This window comes from Aspergillus novofumigatus, assembly GCF_002847465.1.
Source record: "Aspergillus novofumigatus IBT 16806 chromosome Unknown P174scaffold_3, whole genome shotgun sequence".
NCBI lineage: Eukaryota > Fungi > Ascomycota > Eurotiomycetes > Eurotiales > Aspergillaceae > Aspergillus > Aspergillus novofumigatus.
Window position 1 is genome coordinate 496,459 of NW_020194276.1, and position 17,163 is coordinate 513,621.

Here is a 17,163-nt window from a genome sequence, read left to right on the forward strand (position 1 = left end):
ACTCATGGGCTAATGGATAATGACCCACCCAGATGCAACCATGCCCAGGATGCATAACTAGTGCGCAGCGGACTAACATGTACTAACAACGAGTTATTAGCCTGTAGACAAAATGGAGACGGGGCATGTCTTATACCCCCCATTCCCCCATCTACACAGCCCTAAGCCCAGTAAACCTTTTACCAGACCTCACCACCTCTACAACATGACCTCCCAATTCACATCCAACTCCCTCATCGCCCTCCTCTGCGGCCTCCTAACCCTAAACATCTACACCCTCCTCCCACTCTTCATCTTCGTCCGCCCATTCCGCGATCTTCGCGTGTCGATACTATACGTCCTCGCTATACAGGGCCTGAAATCTCACTAGCCGTCATCCGCCTATTCTATATCGCTACGCGCCGCCCGTTCCAGCTCCGATGCAGGAAGACTCTCGTCCTGATGCTCCTGTATGCGGTGTTTCCGGCCCCGAGGGTTGCTATCTGGGTGCTTGATACGATTGTTCCGGCGATTTGTGTAAGGAAGGGGTTTTGTAAGGTTTGTTGTGTTGATGCCTTGCTAGGTTGGTGAGGATAGATGCTTATAACAATCGACAAATAGAAATAGGTGCGCCGGACTACAGTGCAAATTGCTTTCTATTTTCCCGCTGTGCGCTTGGGCAGACGCTCGACGGGGTCGGGGTGAGTGATGTTATACTAGTAGTCGCTGGACGGAGCTAGAATGGGATGGATCTGTTGAGGCTATTGTAATGAGCTCGTAGCTGTTGATGACTGGTTAAGGGTGTTTAAAGGAGAGAAGATGAAGGGTGGGAAGGAAGGAAGTTGAGAAGAGGATGAGGTGCTACTAGGAGAGGCTATTGGCCAGTACTGTTCAGGGATAAGCTTATCTACCGAGGTAATCTGCCAATACTACCATGGATGTCTCTGCCAAGGGCCTCTCTTTTGTATCCTTGGATGTCCTTGGAAGAGAGCAGTTGTACATCCTCAAAGAAAATGGTGATGCTGCTGTTGGGTGACGTCATGTATACGAGACTCCTTCGAGATGACAGTCGATAATATTCCTCAGCTGTAGTTTCAGATTCTCCATCAGTTACCTCTCCTAAATAGTACTCAGCTCAATAACCAGTATGAAGCGTCTATCCATCGATCCCCATCAGAACATCCCCCCAATTCGGGATTCGCCTGCTACTTCTCTCCCAGCAAGTCTGCCCGAGGCGAGACACATCAAGACCAACCCTGCCCGAGCCGGAGAAGAAAATGCATCGGTTTACTTTGTTGGAAATGCTACGACGATCTTGTCAGTAGCTTCTTGCCTCATATCAATCAGATGCTGATCTGGATAGTGAATGGGAGGGAATGAGGTTGATGACCGATGTTGGTTCATCCTCTGTTAGTTAGTACACTGGCACAAACTGACAAAAATAGCCAAACTTCCTTCATGCGGGAGATCATGTTCATCTTGGTCCTGGGGTGACTTCTACGCGTCTAAGAAACCCCGCGGTTGACTTGCACGAACTGCCTCGAATCGACTTGGTTCTTTTATCTCATTATCACGGGTATACTATACTGCCTCCAGTGATACTGATAAAGTGGCATCAGACTGACCATTGCAGAGACCATTTTGATGAAAAAGTCGAAGCATCTCTTCGGCGAGACCTGCCCATCATCACCACCAGCCATGCCAAGTCCATATTGACGTCCAAGGGGGCAGACTCCTTCCAGCAAGTGTTCGATCTCGAGCCATTTGAGCAGATGATGGTCAATATCAAAGGCGACAGCTCGCGAACCAAACAACCGCACATCCGAGTCACTGGAATGCCAGGCAAACACATCCCGACCAACAAGGTTGTGGAGAAATTGAATGAGTTCGTGGCGGCAGTAAGCATTTCCCTGACATCGCGATGACAGAGGACAATGTATTGACAATCAAGATTCCTCCGACCAACGGATGGATGGTTGAATTAGGCTATGGCAGCACCCAGACCATGCAAACCGATTTCGAGGTCGGCTATCGCATCTACATCTCCGGCGATACCCTGATGGTGGATGAGCTCAAGGAGATCCCGCGGCGGTTCGAGGGCCAGAAGATCGACCTGATGCTTGTCCATCTTGGAGGCACGACGGTACCTCATCCGAAGATGTGGCCGCTGACGATGATGGTGACGATGGATGCGAAACAGGGCGTGGAGCTGGTGCGCCTGATCAAGCCTGATCTGACCATTCCGATCCACTTTGATGATTACGATGTGTTTGCGAGCTCGCTGGAGGACTTCAAGATAGAGATGCAGAAGGCGGGATTGGCAGGACAAGTGGTGTATTTGGATCGCAAAGAGGCTTATCGCTTCCAAGTGAGAGCGACCTGAGCTTTACCTTAAGATGATTTCGTTTCGTTGATCCTGGATCTTATTGGATATCGTCGGATGGATTTTAGCCTTGGTCTTTGTGAGCATCGCCTCGTGTTCGGTTGGATTATTTATAGCATCGACAACCAACAAACAAATCTAGTCATGATTATTCTTCCATCGATTCCATTATTCATTCATCGTCGTCTCATCATCGGAACTACTGTTTACTGTACGTGGCTGCAGTTGTGTTGTTGTTGTTGATGCTTCATCGCCCCTCTCCTCTCCTCCCCGCCTCCTTTTCGTCCTCTTTGGACGATTCTTCGTGTCCCTCCCAATCTCCATGCCTTTGTTTCGCAAAAAGCACAAATCCCCGTCGCCTGCTGCATCTCCCGCCTTTCGTTCGGTCGAGCAACTGACCGTACCCCCTCCGTCCACCGGTTCGTCACCTCGTGTTCCTCCTGAAGATCTTGCGTTTTATCAGCGCTTCTCCGACCATCGCCTCCCCACTTCTCCTGCGGACCCGCCAGACAACTCGTATTGTCAACAACACCACCAACAACCACAACAACAACACGACCATCCCCATCCCCATCAGCTATATCATCAGAATCATCAGAATCATCAGAATCATCCTGATCATCAGAACCATTCCGAACATCCACCTTCGTATCAATCGACAATCACTCGGTCGCAAAGCCATCACTCTCCCACTCTGCTCAACTCGGTACTTGCGACCCCGCTTTACCAGCTGCTACTCACTTCATCGATGCTGACCCTGCCGACCAGTCCAGCGTGGACAGGGCGTCTGAGCAACCGGCTTTGGCCCCCGTCGCTCACAATAGCAATAAACAGGATCCGCCACAAAAGCCCCGCAGGAAACTATTCGGCCTACACTCCTCCTCGTCCTCGTCCTCGTCGACAGGCTTCTTGGAACGCAGCCTATCCGTCAAAGGTACTTCCTCGTCGCAGTCGTCCCGCCAGCGACGGCATCAGCAACAACTGTCACTAGACACCCATCGAACGCATCGCGATCGAGATCATCACAAGAGTCCCCGAAATATCCATTACCATTCCTCGTCCGAGACAGTGCCCGAGGACCATGTGGTAGACCCGAACCTGGGTAGCTCACAGTCTCTCCTCATGCAGCAGGACACGACATCAGCTCATCAGCGACCTCCCCGTTCCCCGCAGCACCCGCCTTCCATTCAGCGATCCAACACCGATCCTAGCCTTCTCGAGAAATTATACAATTCGTCACCTGTGGACTCGGTTTCTAGGCAACCTGTCGACCCTTCCCACGTCATCTCTAATCAGTCACAGACGCATTTACAGCAGCAGCAGCAGCAACAGTCGCCTGTTTCCCAACTTCAAGTGGAGCCACCGTTGAGTGCACGACCTCCATCGCGACAGTCCGTGGGGCCGCCCTCTCCGTTGCCCCCATTCTCCCATCAACCGGATCTGCACGCATCCTGCGCCAACCAGAGCTGCATGGCTTCATCGTCGGACCGACCGGCCGGTCCCCCACAGACGCAGCCTCAAGGTCACCCGTCCTTCCAAGGTGGCAGTCAGCCGAACGCCACAGAGTCGGGGCGCAGCACGCCTCCTGTCAATTCGAGCAGACGAGATGATCTGGGCGAGATCGATGTGCGAGCTTTGCTTCAAAAGCATGATGAACTCCGTAAGACTTACGCACAAGCGCCCCAGTCGGACAGACATACTGACAGAGTGTAGAGGCCAAGTACTCCAAAGTGAAGCGGTACTATTTCGAGAAAGATGCTCAGGTGCAGCAACTGCAGAATACTGTGGCTCATCAGCGCATGGCCGTGTCCCGAACGGTCCTCGACGATAACGAATATGTAAACCGGTTCGCGCGGCTTGATGGCGCCATCAAGGACCTGGCCTTTTCCATTCGAAGAGACTGGAAGAGCCTGCCCACCTGGTTGTCTGGCCATGTCAATGAGGACGCACACGCAACCGGCATGAAGGAAATGACGGCCATTGGCCGCGCGACGATGAGCCGATGGCTGGTGGAAGAGATCTTTGAGCGGCATTTCCATCCAGCTCTGGAACCGAACTTGAGCATGCAGCTCAAGAGCATCGAGATGAACCTGCGCCGGCAACAGACCAAGGCCTACACGGACGAGGATCGCGAGAATGCGATCGCGCGGATCTCCAACTGGCGCCGAACGACATTTGACGGCCTCACGGACTCGCTGCAGGGCAAAGCCGCGGAGGAAAACCGGGCGCAGCTCATTGATCATCTCGTGGAGAAATTTGTCGCGTGTCTGGAGATGAACCTGTGTGAGCCTCCGCCGGCGGGGCTCGAGAACGGCGCACGGATGATCGTGGAGAACGCCGTGAGCATTTCGGAGAAGATCCCGCTGGAGTCGCGCGACATCTGTGTCGAGTACTTCATGCCGGGGACGCTGGTCAATGAGGCCGTTATGAAGATCGAGGGGGCCTGCCGCCGCTGACGAACGTGAAACAGCCCCCGAGGTGCCCCCTACGCGAGGCTCGATCGAGCACGAGGGCGCTCACGAAGGATTTGTCGAGGATGGCGACGGCGAGTCCGTGCCCCCGTCGGGCGGTAGCAACTCGATGGATGGGGCATCCGGGGCAGCAGGATCCACCCCCGGACGCGAACAGCGCATGAGATCGGTGTTCAACACGTTGATGGGCAAGCGGCAGGTCCCGGCCGTCGAGGCGAGCCACGGCGGCAAGGAGATGAAAGAGCCGGTGGAGGAACGAAGCGGCGGCCGGATCCGATTTGCCTCGTTCCTGAGCGCAGAAGTACGCGGGAGAGGACCTACGAATGTATTGGTCAAGGCGCCTGTATATTTGATATGACGTATGAATTTACGACCTATATGATAATCCTATGGAGTTCACTTCAACTAAATCTGAGCTCCCGCACACAACTTTAGTTGTTATCCTAGTCTGTTGCCGCGAATTAGAACGGAGGAGGGCTCAGGTCCAACCCCTCGACCGTCAACTTGAACGCATCGTTGCGCGAATAGCTCCCCGCGACGTCCATATCCAAGCGTCCGCGCTCACAGTCCTCCACATCGATCTCGGCCACCAGCAGCCCATCCCCGACCGCGTTTCCATCGGCATCGGTCCCAGCCGCGTGAGCCGTTTCAGCCGAGTCGGGCGCATCATCCGCAGAGACCTCCCAGATCGGGCCGGCCAGCACCTCACCCTGGCAGCCGACAATGCACGATCCCCCGCGGCAGACAAAATCATCACCATCTGCATCGTCGCGTCAGTCTGTCAGTCATGTTTTCAAATCTAGTAAGGCAAGTGACTTACGAGGAACACCATCAGCCGCAGGAGCAGAAGCAGCAGCCGGAGGAGCCGTCACGGGCGCCTCCGTCACAGTCTCCACCTTCTTCTCCCCATCGGCCTCGGGCCAAACGATCTCATGCGGCCCCTCGGCCGTAATGGAATGCTTCTTGCGATGCGGCGGCCTGGTCTGCGTCTGCGTCTGCGTCTGTACCTGCATCTGTTGCGTCTGCGTCTGTTGCGCGCCAGGGGGACAGGTCACCCACTCGGGCAACTCATTATACCTCACGCACTGGTTCGCCGAGAGCACAAACGCGCGGCCCTCGCAGGCAACCGTTCGCATAAGCGACAGCCAGGTGTCTCGGGCGTCAGCCGTGGGGGCGAGATAGATATTGACGTTCTGGGCGTAGAGGCTCTGTCTCAGGAGAGGCATGTAGTTTTCCCAGCAGATTGCTGCCGCGAGGGTGACAGGGACGCCGTTGAGGTGGGTGGTCACGGCTTTGAGGGTCGAGGGTGAGCCTTGTGCCCAGATGAGGCGTTCTGTTCCTGTCTACCATCGCCCCATTAGCCAACGTCCACATTTCAATTGTCAACAACCCAGAGGGAGAGAGGGGGAAGGGGGGGGGATTGGATACAGGCATAACCTTCCTCCTCTTCCCCAGACACCCTCGAAGGGGATCCACATAAACAACCGCACAATACAAACTGCCCCGGCGCGCTCAATAACCCCCACAACAAGAAACACGCCCGTCTCCCTCGCCACCCGCTCCATCTCCTCCCTCGTCCCATCGCCGCGCTCGCTCCGCCCCTTGGCAACAGGCAAGCGGCGATGAACCCAGTCCTCCCCGGCCCCGCAGGCGTATCGCCCAGATCAACCGCCGAGCGGAAATAAGCCAGGAACTGGTCGCGGCCGTGCGGGGCGCGCGAGCCCACCGCGCACCCGAAGGAGCAGGTACGTGGGTATCCGCCTAGGTAGGCTTCGGGGAAGAGGAGCAGGTGCACGCCGCGGGTGCGGGCGTGGTGGGCGATGCGGGACAGCGCGGAGAGGGTGGCTTGAGTTGTTTTCTGGGTGCGGGCTTGGGCGACTGCCACGGTGATTTTGGAGGGCATTTTTGCTTTTCTTTTTTTTTTTTCTTCGTGGATTGCGGTGTTCTTGGCTGAGCTGGGGCTGTTTGATGGAAGGTGTGTGGTGAGGGGAAGGTTTTATACAGGAAGTGAGCGGGGTACTCCGTAGCGGAGCGGGAGCAAAAGCCGAGTCCAGGTGCCAGATCAATCTCAGTCTTGAAAAATTGAGTACTCCGTAGTTAGTTAGTTTGCAGTTTTTCTCTCTAGTTCAGTTGAACCTGTAGATACTCGTGTACAGAGGTAACGAAGAGATAGTAGAGAGGTACCTTAGTTGGTGAAGTTGGTGAATGCAACGTATGATGACATCATCATCATCACCATCATCGCATGTTTCTGGGGTAGCATTGTATGTATGTATGTAGATTCATTGATCTATACTACAGTCTGGGTACTCTAAATACACTTGATGATCCTATGTACCAAATTTCTGGATCAAATGAAACAAACGATCAACCCGACGCATTCAAATCGCTAGCAAACCATGAATGCAACAAAAGCCCGGGTATACGCGCGCTAGAACAAGCTGCAACAATTAAAACCGAAATCAGATGCCGAGATAAACCTTGCAAGAAATCATTCCTTTCAATCAAGCACGAGTCGGCACGAGTCGCCGTCATATGCTAGGTTGCATGCTGGCCAGAACCCTCGCGCCCATGGTGTTGGCAACCCGCCGGCTAAACCTTCGCACCCATGGCGTTGGCCGCCTGCTGTAACACACGAGGCCAGCGCGAGATAAACTCGACATCGTCCAAAGCCCCCTTGCCCTGGTTACGCACATACTGCGTGCTAGGGTCAATGCGAGGCTCATAGTCCCAGATGGTCGGAGTGCCCTGGATCAATGCCGAGTACACCAGGCGACGCCGGCGCTGCGACCGCAGCACGTCCTCTCGGATCGCCTTCAGATCCCAGCGAGCGTGCACTTCCTCGGTGAAGTGCGCCAACAGCGTGGCCGGATTGGTGGTCGCAGGCGGCGCAGCGGGAAACTTGGCGGGACTGGGGGTGCGTGGGGAGTCGGGAACGGGAAGGATGAATTGGCGCGCTGGGGTACTGGCGACACACGAGGAGTTCCCGACGGCGTGTCAGCCGGTGTAGGTAGTGCGGTAGACCTGACCTGATCAGGCAAGGCACCCTTGACGGCAAAGGATTGCGACGGCTCAGCAAGACCCGCAACCAAGTTCACCCGTTCCTCCGGGTCGTTCTCGAGGTCGTAAAGCATGGGGGGATCGATCAACGAATAGACAAACTTCCACCTGCCGCGACGGATCATAACGGTAGGGGATTGAGTGCCTTCGGCCATATACTCGCCCAGCACCGTGTCGGTCTTGACACCCTCCTCGCCAGTGAGGTAAGGCATCAGCGACACACCGTCCAGCGGAAGCTCCTCGACCAAGGGGGCTCCAGCCATTGCGGCAAAGGTAGGCAGCAGATCCATGGTCGAGACGTTCTCCGAAACGCGCTTAGGAGCAAAGCGGTTAGGGGCATGCACGATCATGGGCACACGTGCCGAGTTCTCGTACCAGACCATCTTGTACCACAAGCCTCGCTCACCCAGCATGTCGCCGTGATCTCCGGTGAAGACGACAATGGTGTTGTCGCGCAGCCCAGTGTTCTCCAACACCTTCAGCAGCTTCCCGACATTGGTGTCGACGTAGGTGCAGGCGGCGTAGTAGGCGCGGCGTGCAGCCTTGATGCGCTCCTCGGGTATCTCCTTGCCCCACAAGTCAATGCACTTGAGGACCCGCTGTGAGTGGGGATCTTGCTGGGCCTGGGGAATCGCAGGAGTCTTGGGCAACGGAATGTCGACGTCTTCATACAGGTCCCAGAATTCCTTGGTCATCGCGTAGGGGTCATGCGGATGGGTCATGGAGACCGTCAAGCAGAAGGGCTGGTCGGTACGGTGGCGGACATGATCATAAAGATACTGCGTAGACTTGTAGATGACTTCTTCGTCATAGTCGAGCTGGTTGGTGCGCACGACAGGACCTGCCTCCATCACAGACGACATATTGTGATACCAGTCCGGACGAATATCCTGTTCACATTAGCGCTGTGTACTACGAGTACGGCGAGAAGGCAACTCACCGGCTCGTCCCAATTGACGGACCAACCATAGTCCCCGGGGTAAATGTCGCTGGTCAGTCGCTGCTCATAGCCATGCAGCTGATCTGGTCCACAAAAGTGCATTTTACCAGCCAGAGCCGTGTGATAGCCTTCGCGGCGCAAATAATGGGCATATGTGGGGATGTCGGCGGGCAAGTCTGAGGCGTTGTCGTAGGCGCCAATCTTGGACGGGAGCTGACCGGTCACCATGACGAAGCGCGAGGGAGCACACAGCGGGGAGTTGCAGTATGCGGAATCAAACACCACACCTTCCCGAGCCAGACGATCCAAATTGGGAGTCTTGATAGGAGAGTTTTTGTCATGGAAGGCCAGAAGGGGAGCGGCCATCTGGTCCGCCATAATGTAGAGGATGTTGGGCTTCTTGGCCGCCATGGTGGTGTCGTTGTCGTCACAATCACTAAGAAGGATAGTAGTCTAGACAGACTAGACGAGACTTGAAGGATGAATTATTCTAGAGTCAAGATATACACAGGAATTACCCGGACAGAAAGGGAGTGGGAAGATGGGAGAAAACCCGGGATGGAGGGAAGAGGAAGAGGACAAAGACGAAGAGGAAGAGGAACGGGAAAGATGGATAGATATAGGCAAACGAGTCCAATAGTCCCGAAAGCAAGTGGAGCAAAGATGACAATCAACAATCAAACAATTTATTATTGACAAGAAATACGGAGTGAAGAGGAAGAGGAGGATGAGAGAAACAAATGGAAGAGGAAAAAAATAAAAATAAAAAAAAATAGAGTGCCCAGAAAAGGCAGGGAAAAAAGCAAAATGAAGGGATTAAGCAGTAGGAGACTTCCCCGTTAACTGTTAGATTGCATATCCCCGTGAATTCTGTCTCTTGGTGTCCATTCACAGTGCAGGGTTATAGTAATTCTGATAAAGTTGCGGGACTAGCTGGAGAAGAATCCGCGCTAGTAATTAATACACAGCAATACAGCACACTAACTGCCACTAGAACATCTACAGAGACAATAGTTCCAGGATACAAGATGGAGAATAGTAGTCGACCTGCAATACAGCGTAGATAGAGATACATCATTCACAACGCATTTCGCAAGATGAAACCAGGATTGATCGAGGCTGAGCGCTGGAGTATTTCACCGCCAGTCCGCAGCAATGAAACCATCGGCGGGGACGATGGTGTGATATCCGCTGCTTCTGACTCGAGCGTCGGGGTTGGTTCCAAGCGTCGGTTCCGGGCTTCCAGTCCTTTGGTGTCTCAAGGAGTCTCCTGAACATCATTTGGGCTCTATGATGCTCTATGTCCTTTCTCCATGGCCATTACTCGCAAAAAAAGGTCTCTTGTGATGAATCAATCTCTTCTCAAAGGAATTGATGCGTTGTTCATGGGAGTCATATAGGTCGCGTGAGTCTAGAGTGAATGGACTTGATTACCCAGCATAGAAAAGGATTCCGGAAAACCCAATGATCGCCACTACAGTGATAAAGATGACTAACTGGGACTTGTATGATTTGCCACGCAAGCACTATCACATTTGTTCCCAAGCTTTTTATCAGGGTTGGAATAATCTTGCGTCTTACATACCTGATATGCTGGTTTATAACTCATTTCTTAATCTCATAGTCGCTTCGAAAAGCTCCCATCGAGGGTCTGTCTAAAGCGAACCATCTTCGAAGCTAGAACCCCCCTTTCAAGGGAATTAACCTAGACTAGTATAGTGGCTGTTTGTCTTTCTAGGCTAAACCAGAAACAAAATATGATTGGCTGTGTGATGTAGTGATTGCCGGATCCCGATGGCCCCACTTGCTTATCACACGAGCAGCACTTCTCAATTCGGAGGTCAGCTGATAACTTGTTACAAATATATTACACAAGTATATTACACTGATACACAATTGATACACTTCTACCAAGGGGTCCAAGGTCTCCAAGAACATCAATGATCGACTGACAAGAGATCAAGAGAGATAGATAGTAGAACTAGACGGTAGACATTTGAAATCAAAACCAAAAACACGCAAGCTCACATCCCATACCGCATTCTATCTAGCTTCCATGGCGAAAGCCAATCTCACGGTACATCCAGCAACCTTACGTACCCATCCCCAGTCCGGGGTCCCGACAGAATTCCCCATCCGGAGCAACAATGGCATCATCGTCGCCTTCCTCCTATCACACGCGCCTCTCCATAGCTTCTCCTGAAGATCGCTGTTTCACGGATATGCAAGGTTTCTGGAAGATCTACGGAATGGGCTTTTTTTTTTTTTCGGAGTCCGATTCGCTTTTGCGGGGACAATAGTACAAATTCGCCTCCAGTCGTTACTAGTACTACCATAGTACGGAGTATGGGGTATGACATCGTCCAAGACCCGCAGCCAACTCTTGAGGTAGCAAATACCAAATACTCACTCCCAACCTTAGCGAATACACTCTCAGCAGGAGTGAACATGCCCGTCATCTCTTGGCCTTGGACAATGGCGAGTAGTCCATATGAGCAATCTTCTCACCTGAGCACGCAATCGACAGTCAACGAGCGGGCTGGCTGACGTAGTCCGTTGCGTTGCGTTTGCATCGACGATCTGACTCCGGGGTTATCTACAAGCGGCACCGGTTCCCAGCTGGGTCCGATAGCGACTGCGATGTACGTAAGACATCGGAGTGTGTTTCATATTCCTTGTAGCCTGTTCGCCAGTGTATTACGCTACTACTCCTACTTCTAGGCAGCTATTAGCTTGGCGTCGAGAGCAGTAGTTTCATTCTGCCAAGATGAGCGGAATGCTTGCTGTACAACCTTGAGGTCTTGGCATAGGGCTACTCAGTGAGGAACCTGGGCTGCAACTGAGTAGGATTTGTCAGTGGGCTGCAACGCAAGAAATATGGATTGGATTAGATTGGTGATTGTACCTCAGGTGACGACGGTCCGATGACTGGACTAGGTCCGGGGCGCAACGGCTTACGAAATGGACAGACGGTCAATCAAGGGATCGTTACACCGGCAACGCCGATAGCGACTATGATTTAGCTCTTATGAAGGCATTCTGACATGACTGTCAATTTCATTCTTGAACTATATATCTCTCGCCTCGTGGTTATATTGGACGAGTACAAACGGAAAACAGCGAACCAGTCGCTGACTTGAGACAACATTACAACAGTGAAGAATGGGCTATAGTTGTTCATGTACTAAGAGCTGATAATGGAACTGCATGCAGTTGAACGCTAATCAAAATATACTTATCCAATGCTGTTCAGAGAAATCAAGGGCGCAGTGAACATGTTACAAGCTTAATTCTGCAGGGAAGCGCCTGCAGACTGACTATAGACTGTATGTCAAATCAATCGATCTTGATCGAACTGTATCGCGGTCAGAGTCTATTCTAATATACTCGAAGGGCCATCATACCTGTAGATACGCCGGATGAAGGTGTATGCCGTCAGAAATCCAACGGTCCCTGTCAGCAAGCCGTACACCGCACAAGCCAGGAAGCTGTAGCTGAAGAAGAGCAGACTTGATACAAAGCCTGTGATGTGGAGATGGAAGAAGTAGTACCAAATGCAGTAAGCAAACACCCAGAAGGCGCTGCTTCCACCTGTCAGGAAGCTCTGCCACCACCAGTGATAGTTCTATTGCGCTTAGTCTTCGTGATAAACAAATCAATCGCGGAGTCACTTACCTCGGCACACAGCTGGCTGTGCGTTGCGATGATGGTCACTTCGCTTACCGTGATAATCACAATCGTCGATACAGCGCTGAGGAAGCCGAAAACATAGTAATAGCCACTCTTGTCCTGCCACAAATTCTTGAACACAAAGAGTAGTTCAATGAACAGGACAGCAAATGGAGGTAACCCGGTGAGGGCAGCTCCCTGGATGCTATGCAAATACCACGGTTGAGGCGGAATCTGGCGCGCGATCGAGTTCGTCTTGGTCGGATGTTCCCATGGTTTGGCTCGCACGAAGCCGTACCAGCTGCCAAGGTATACCAGAGGAACTTGAATGAGAAGCCATAATGCAAGCATGCCGACCAATGTGCCGAAAGGAATGGCCGTACTCGATGCTTGTGCCCAGACAAATAGATTCAGTATGAAGATGAGGCAAAAGATCAGCCCCGGGAAGAAAAGAGCGGTCTATGCGACTGTCAGTCAGAGTCAAAAGGAAACAGCAGATCAGCTTACGATGAGAGTATTCTTTCGCCAATGGACACCTCCGAAAGTCTTGTACAACCTCCCAGAGAAATATCCGGAGAAAAGGCCAGCAAAGACGAACAAACCCATGCCCACACTAACAAATCCACCTCGGAAACTGGGATTCAAGACACCCAAGCAACTGAGGATCAACAGCCCAGACACCATGAAGAAGAGCTGCATGCCTGAGCCCACCAATGGCGCTAGCAGACCGCTATACTCGGGCACCCGGAAAACGTCTCCATGGAGGAGCTTCCATCCGCTCACATCTTCCAGACCTTCGTCATCAGACGATCCGTCGGCATCCCGCTCAACATCCATGCCTTGATCTAGGAGGCCTTCTCCTTTCTTCTCCGTTGAATTGGAACGTAATTTGATCTTGCCGTCCTCCATAGCGCCGTCTCCGCGACCCTTGATATCTCCTTGCACCGTCCGACCCCAGATCACATAGACCGCCACACCAAGGACACCCGATATGATCAAAGAGTTCAGAACAGCCAGCCAATGTGTCATCGAACTTTCGCCTTGACTATTGAAGTAAAGGTCCCAGCGGTTCGACCACTCAATACCAGGCTCTTCTTTGAAGTAGACCGAGTAACTGTATGGGATCTTCAGCTTGGCACCATCGTCTATCTCATCATCCTCCTTGGGAAGATACGACGATTCAGGATACATCTCCTTCAGCCTCGACAGATTAGGAGGAATGTATAGTTCCAGACCCTCGTGTTTGCCATGCACTTGTTTAGGACATCCGTCTTCCTCATAATCGCTAGCCTTGATGCTCTTCGGATAGATCTCAAAACCGACCACCAGCTTGCCTCCTTCTGGAGCACTCCGCCAACGAATGACTATATTGAAATGATTGTTGATGAAATAACGGGCTTGCCGGTGCCAGGTGAGAAGTCCAGGTCCCCAATCTTGAATCCGGTGGCATAGTATTTGCGGCTACGGTCGACGGTGACGAAACTCGTTGCTCCAGGCAAATTGTCCGCAATCCATTCCGCCACATATCCTTCCCTTATGAGTTGCCGGCCCCATTTTACGTCCTTCCGTCCCACTTCCACTGTACAGAGTTTCTGGCATTCCACATTCCTGCCCATATGAAGCTCGAAATCCGAGGTCATGATACGATCGCCGCGGAGGATCTCTCCCAGGTTGAGCGAGACACTCTTTCCCGAGCCGAACGGCGAGCCACCATGGCTCTTTCCGCTTGGCGGACACACGAATGGAAGATCAAAGTAGGCATACTGTAGCTGCGTGTGGTCCGAAAAGATCTTGTTGACGAGGAGGGGGATGGGTTCGTCGTCGTTATAGCGCGTGACAGAGTAACCTACGGAGTAAGGAACATAAGTACATATACAAAGAAAGTTCCGTCAACGGCAAGCCTACCTGGTATGTAGAACGCGCAAGCGTGGGAGACGAATAACAGCCATATCGTCCATTGGCGCGGACACAACACCGATTGAAGCTTCATCATCTACGCAGCGGCAAAACAACTCTCTCCAAGGCGAAGTCGACAGCTAGATATCTCACAAAAACACGCACAAGTAATCGATTGAATGATATTGGTCGTGCGGGACAAGTCCGAAGGTTGAAAAGCGCAGATGGGCAAGCCGGCCGCCCTTGACGCACTCCGAATCCAGCAACAAGCTTTGTCCAAGAGTAGATCAAACAGTATATGTCCTGTATCAATATGTGCAGTCTCTAATGGACGTATCGCAACGGAAAACAAATATGGACGATGGGAAGAAGAAGGTGATTGTCAATGTGAGAGACGTGGCACCGAGTGGTCGGAATGCCACTGAGTAGCGATGGGAATTGCGCGATTTCACAGTCCAGCTTATTATAACGAATGGAATGGCCGATAACGCCTTGCGCAAGAAAGATCAAGCATGAGGACGGGGAAGGGATGACTCGATTGTTGGAGAGAAAGTAACAATAACAACAAGCTAACTACAAATAAGGCCAGAACATGGGAGTTAGAAGAGCCCATTGTAAGGGAGAATCGGGGCATCCAGAATAGGCTTAGCTTCCATTCTTCAAGTGGATATCTACTCTTATCATAGAAATAACGATGGAGAATGCTGAATAATCAGCTTCATGAGAGATTATGAACATACACAAACAAATCAGAAAGTCTATCGTGCCTACCGTCTCACCTGGGACCTGAAGTTGAAAAGTTACACTAAGCTGTCCAAACGGTCGCCTATCAGGCTATTTCACATTTGAGGAAACTAATTCGCCGAGGGGTAATCGTAAGGTAATGTGTCGAGAATAAGAAGACAGAAGATGAAGCCGCCAACAGGATTGGGTTGTGCTGGCAAATGAAGGACATCCAGCCGATGCACCGCGAACCGACCAGACGGAAGGGAAAGAGGAGAGAAATCGCACAGCGCAAGGAGTCCCAGAGATTACGAAGGATGACTCAAGAGATACTCTACAGCGCCCTGAACGCTGCCGCCTGAGCGTCGCAGAGCTTCCACATTTCTCTCGAACTCAAAGAAGCCCATATCGTTGAGTTGTCGCAGTTGGTCCGCGTATCTTTCTTCAGGCGGCCGATTGTCCTGCGGCGGAGGGCTTCCAAGGCCGGCGCCTCCAAGCAGAGCCGCCAAAGGATTAGCACCGGTCGCACCTCCTTGGGCTCCCATGGCCTGCATCATCTGCGACAGCAGTGCGGGATCTCGAAGGAAGGGGTTCTGCTGCGGATTGAAAGGATTTAAGCCGGCCTGTCCAGCCTGAGAGCCTGTAGCTCCGAACATGGCGGGGTTCATCAAGAAACTGAATGGATTCTGAAGATTCTGCTGGTTCTGGCCCTCACTGGTAGTTGTGCTACCAGGAGCGGCGCTGCCAGTTGCTCCTTGCGTGCCTTGGGATTCATCGCCACCTGCAGCTGTCGAGGTACTTGACGGATTGGCGCCGAAAGCTGGTGGGGCTCCGCCGAAAAGAGCAGCGAAAGGATTGCCGGCTCCTAGCGCAGGAGGAGCGAAAGGGTTGAAAGGAGGCGCGCCCGCTGCAGCCGCATTCGCATTGTTGTTGTTCTGGTTGTTTCTGTTCTCCTCGGGCGTCGTGTTGGTCACTCCAGGCGCTGGGAACGCACTACCTCCGCCCAATCCGCCGCCACCAAATGCCCTCTGCATCTGCAACATATGACGGATAGAATTGGGATCGGTGAGCATGCGGCGAAATTCAGGGCTCTGCATCATTTGCCGCACTCCAGGACCCATATCACGCAACATGGGATTTTGTTGGATCATCATGTCGATCATGGCTGGGTTCTGCAGGGCTTCATTGATGGTAGATTGAAACTGGGGGTTCTCAAGCATGTTGAGCATGCTTTCGGCGTCGGGAGGAGGTCCCATCTAGACGCATCAGTCAGCCGTTGAATTCAAAAAGCAAGCAAAACTTCTCAATCAACAATGACAAACACTTACCCCGCCATCTGGACCGAACATGCCAGCACCCGGAAGCTGTGCAAATCCAGCGTATCTTGCACCTGTCAGGCCCGCGAGCGGGTTATTACCAGTACCGGCAGCGAGATTGGTGGGCACAGCACCAGCTGAAGGAGCAGCCGAGGTACCAGTAGGTGCAGATGTAGCCGCACTCTGCGTAGCCCCACCCTGTCTCTGATTACTAGCAGCGCTTTTTACCAAATGGACAGTGTGGCCATCTTTGATCTTGTAAGTGGCTAGAGTCTCATTATCCTTGAGCACTCTCCCAGAGTAGATCAAGCGCTGACGTTCAGCTGGAGTATCGGCATATTCGGAAGATGAGAGCTTCTCTTTTAATTCCGAGACTTGAGTAGAAAGAGGAAGAGTCAGGGTATATTTGGCGTCATTGGAGGATTTGATTGTGAAGGTGATGGGCGAATCTTCAGTCGTGGCGGTATCGTCGGCCATGATACGTAATGCAGGTGCGGGAAGGAGTATTGAGGAGGGTAGAGCTGATGCGCTGCGAAGAGGGATCACACTCAACGACAGAGGGATAGTTGGTAGAATTCAAAGTATGACTGAGAATATGGCACAACACAGGAAAAATGATGAAATTGAGAAAAGCCAGATGAGCCGACTGCCTATCTGTAAGCTGGATATGAGGGGAGACAGCTCTAGGCTGTAAGTGGTTGGTAAGGTGGAAGCAGGCAGAATCCC

The 17,163-nt window shown here is 52.4% G+C and overlaps 7 protein-coding genes across 7 annotated transcripts; 3 read left to right on the forward strand and 4 right to left on the reverse strand.

Annotated features, from left to right (window-relative positions):
• Window positions 1–193: 193 nt before the first annotated feature.
• P174DRAFT_439636 (uncharacterized protein) lies at window positions 194–523 on the forward strand. Its single transcript, XM_024826855.1, has one exon. The coding sequence runs from the start codon at window positions 206–208 to the stop codon at window positions 368–370; it is 165 nt and encodes a 54-aa protein (XP_024683565.1). The 5' UTR covers window positions 194–205; the 3' UTR covers window positions 371–523.
• A 390-nt stretch (window positions 524–913) lies between these two features.
• Window positions 914–2,362, forward strand: P174DRAFT_458571 (MBL fold metallo-hydrolase; the record flags this gene model as incomplete). Its single annotated transcript, XM_024829683.1, has 5 exons — window positions 914–919; window positions 1,133–1,300; window positions 1,425–1,555; window positions 1,613–1,877; window positions 1,931–2,362. The coding sequence occupies 5 exons, from the start codon at window positions 914–916 to the stop codon at window positions 2,360–2,362; spliced, it is 1,002 nt and encodes a 333-aa protein (XP_024683566.1).
• A 322-nt stretch (window positions 2,363–2,684) lies between these two features.
• Window positions 2,685–5,191, forward strand: P174DRAFT_418942 (uncharacterized protein; the record flags this gene model as incomplete). The annotated part of the gene is made up of 4 exons (XM_024824749.1): window positions 2,685–3,068; window positions 3,131–4,022; window positions 4,076–4,773; window positions 4,841–5,191. 4 exons carry the CDS (start codon window positions 2,685–2,687, stop codon window positions 5,189–5,191), a joined length of 2,325 nt encoding a protein of 774 aa, XP_024683567.1.
• A 7-nt stretch (window positions 5,192–5,198) lies between these two features.
• Window positions 5,199–6,476, reverse strand: P174DRAFT_439640 (nitrilase). The gene is made up of 4 exons (XM_024826856.1): window positions 6,370–6,476; window positions 6,262–6,331; window positions 5,654–6,176; window positions 5,199–5,593 (listed from the first exon to the last, which is right to left on the reverse strand). The coding sequence occupies exons 1-4, from the start codon at window positions 6,396–6,398 to the stop codon at window positions 5,295–5,297; spliced, it is 921 nt and encodes a 306-aa protein (XP_024683568.1). The 5' UTR covers window positions 6,399–6,476; the 3' UTR covers window positions 5,199–5,294.
• Window positions 6,477–7,103: 627 nt separating this feature from the next.
• On the reverse strand, window positions 7,104–9,622 carry P174DRAFT_439642 (putative choline sulfatase). The gene is made up of 3 exons (XM_024826857.1): window positions 8,834–9,622; window positions 7,771–8,783; window positions 7,104–7,744 (listed from the first exon to the last, which is right to left on the reverse strand). Exons 1-3 carry the CDS (start codon window positions 9,242–9,244, stop codon window positions 7,426–7,428), a joined length of 1,743 nt encoding a protein of 580 aa, XP_024683569.1. The 5' UTR covers window positions 9,245–9,622; the 3' UTR covers window positions 7,104–7,425.
• A 2,274-nt stretch (window positions 9,623–11,896) lies between these two features.
• Window positions 11,897–14,956, reverse strand: P174DRAFT_439643 (transmembrane 9 family protein). The gene is made up of 6 exons (XM_024826858.1): window positions 14,408–14,956; window positions 13,897–14,348; window positions 13,010–13,831; window positions 12,509–12,961; window positions 12,238–12,458; window positions 11,897–12,188 (listed from the first exon to the last, which is right to left on the reverse strand). Exons 1-6 carry the CDS (start codon window positions 14,493–14,495, stop codon window positions 12,170–12,172), a joined length of 2,055 nt encoding a protein of 684 aa, XP_024683570.1. The 5' UTR covers window positions 14,496–14,956; the 3' UTR covers window positions 11,897–12,169.
• Window positions 14,957–15,087: 131 nt separating this feature from the next.
• P174DRAFT_439644 (ubiquitin domain-containing protein DSK2) lies at window positions 15,088–17,123 on the reverse strand. Its single transcript, XM_024826859.1, has 2 exons — window positions 16,450–17,123; window positions 15,088–16,377 (listed from the first exon to the last, which is right to left on the reverse strand). The coding sequence occupies exons 1-2, from the start codon at window positions 16,912–16,914 to the stop codon at window positions 15,430–15,432; spliced, it is 1,413 nt and encodes a 470-aa protein (XP_024683571.1). The 5' UTR covers window positions 16,915–17,123; the 3' UTR covers window positions 15,088–15,429.
• Window positions 17,124–17,163: the final 40 nt, after the last annotated feature.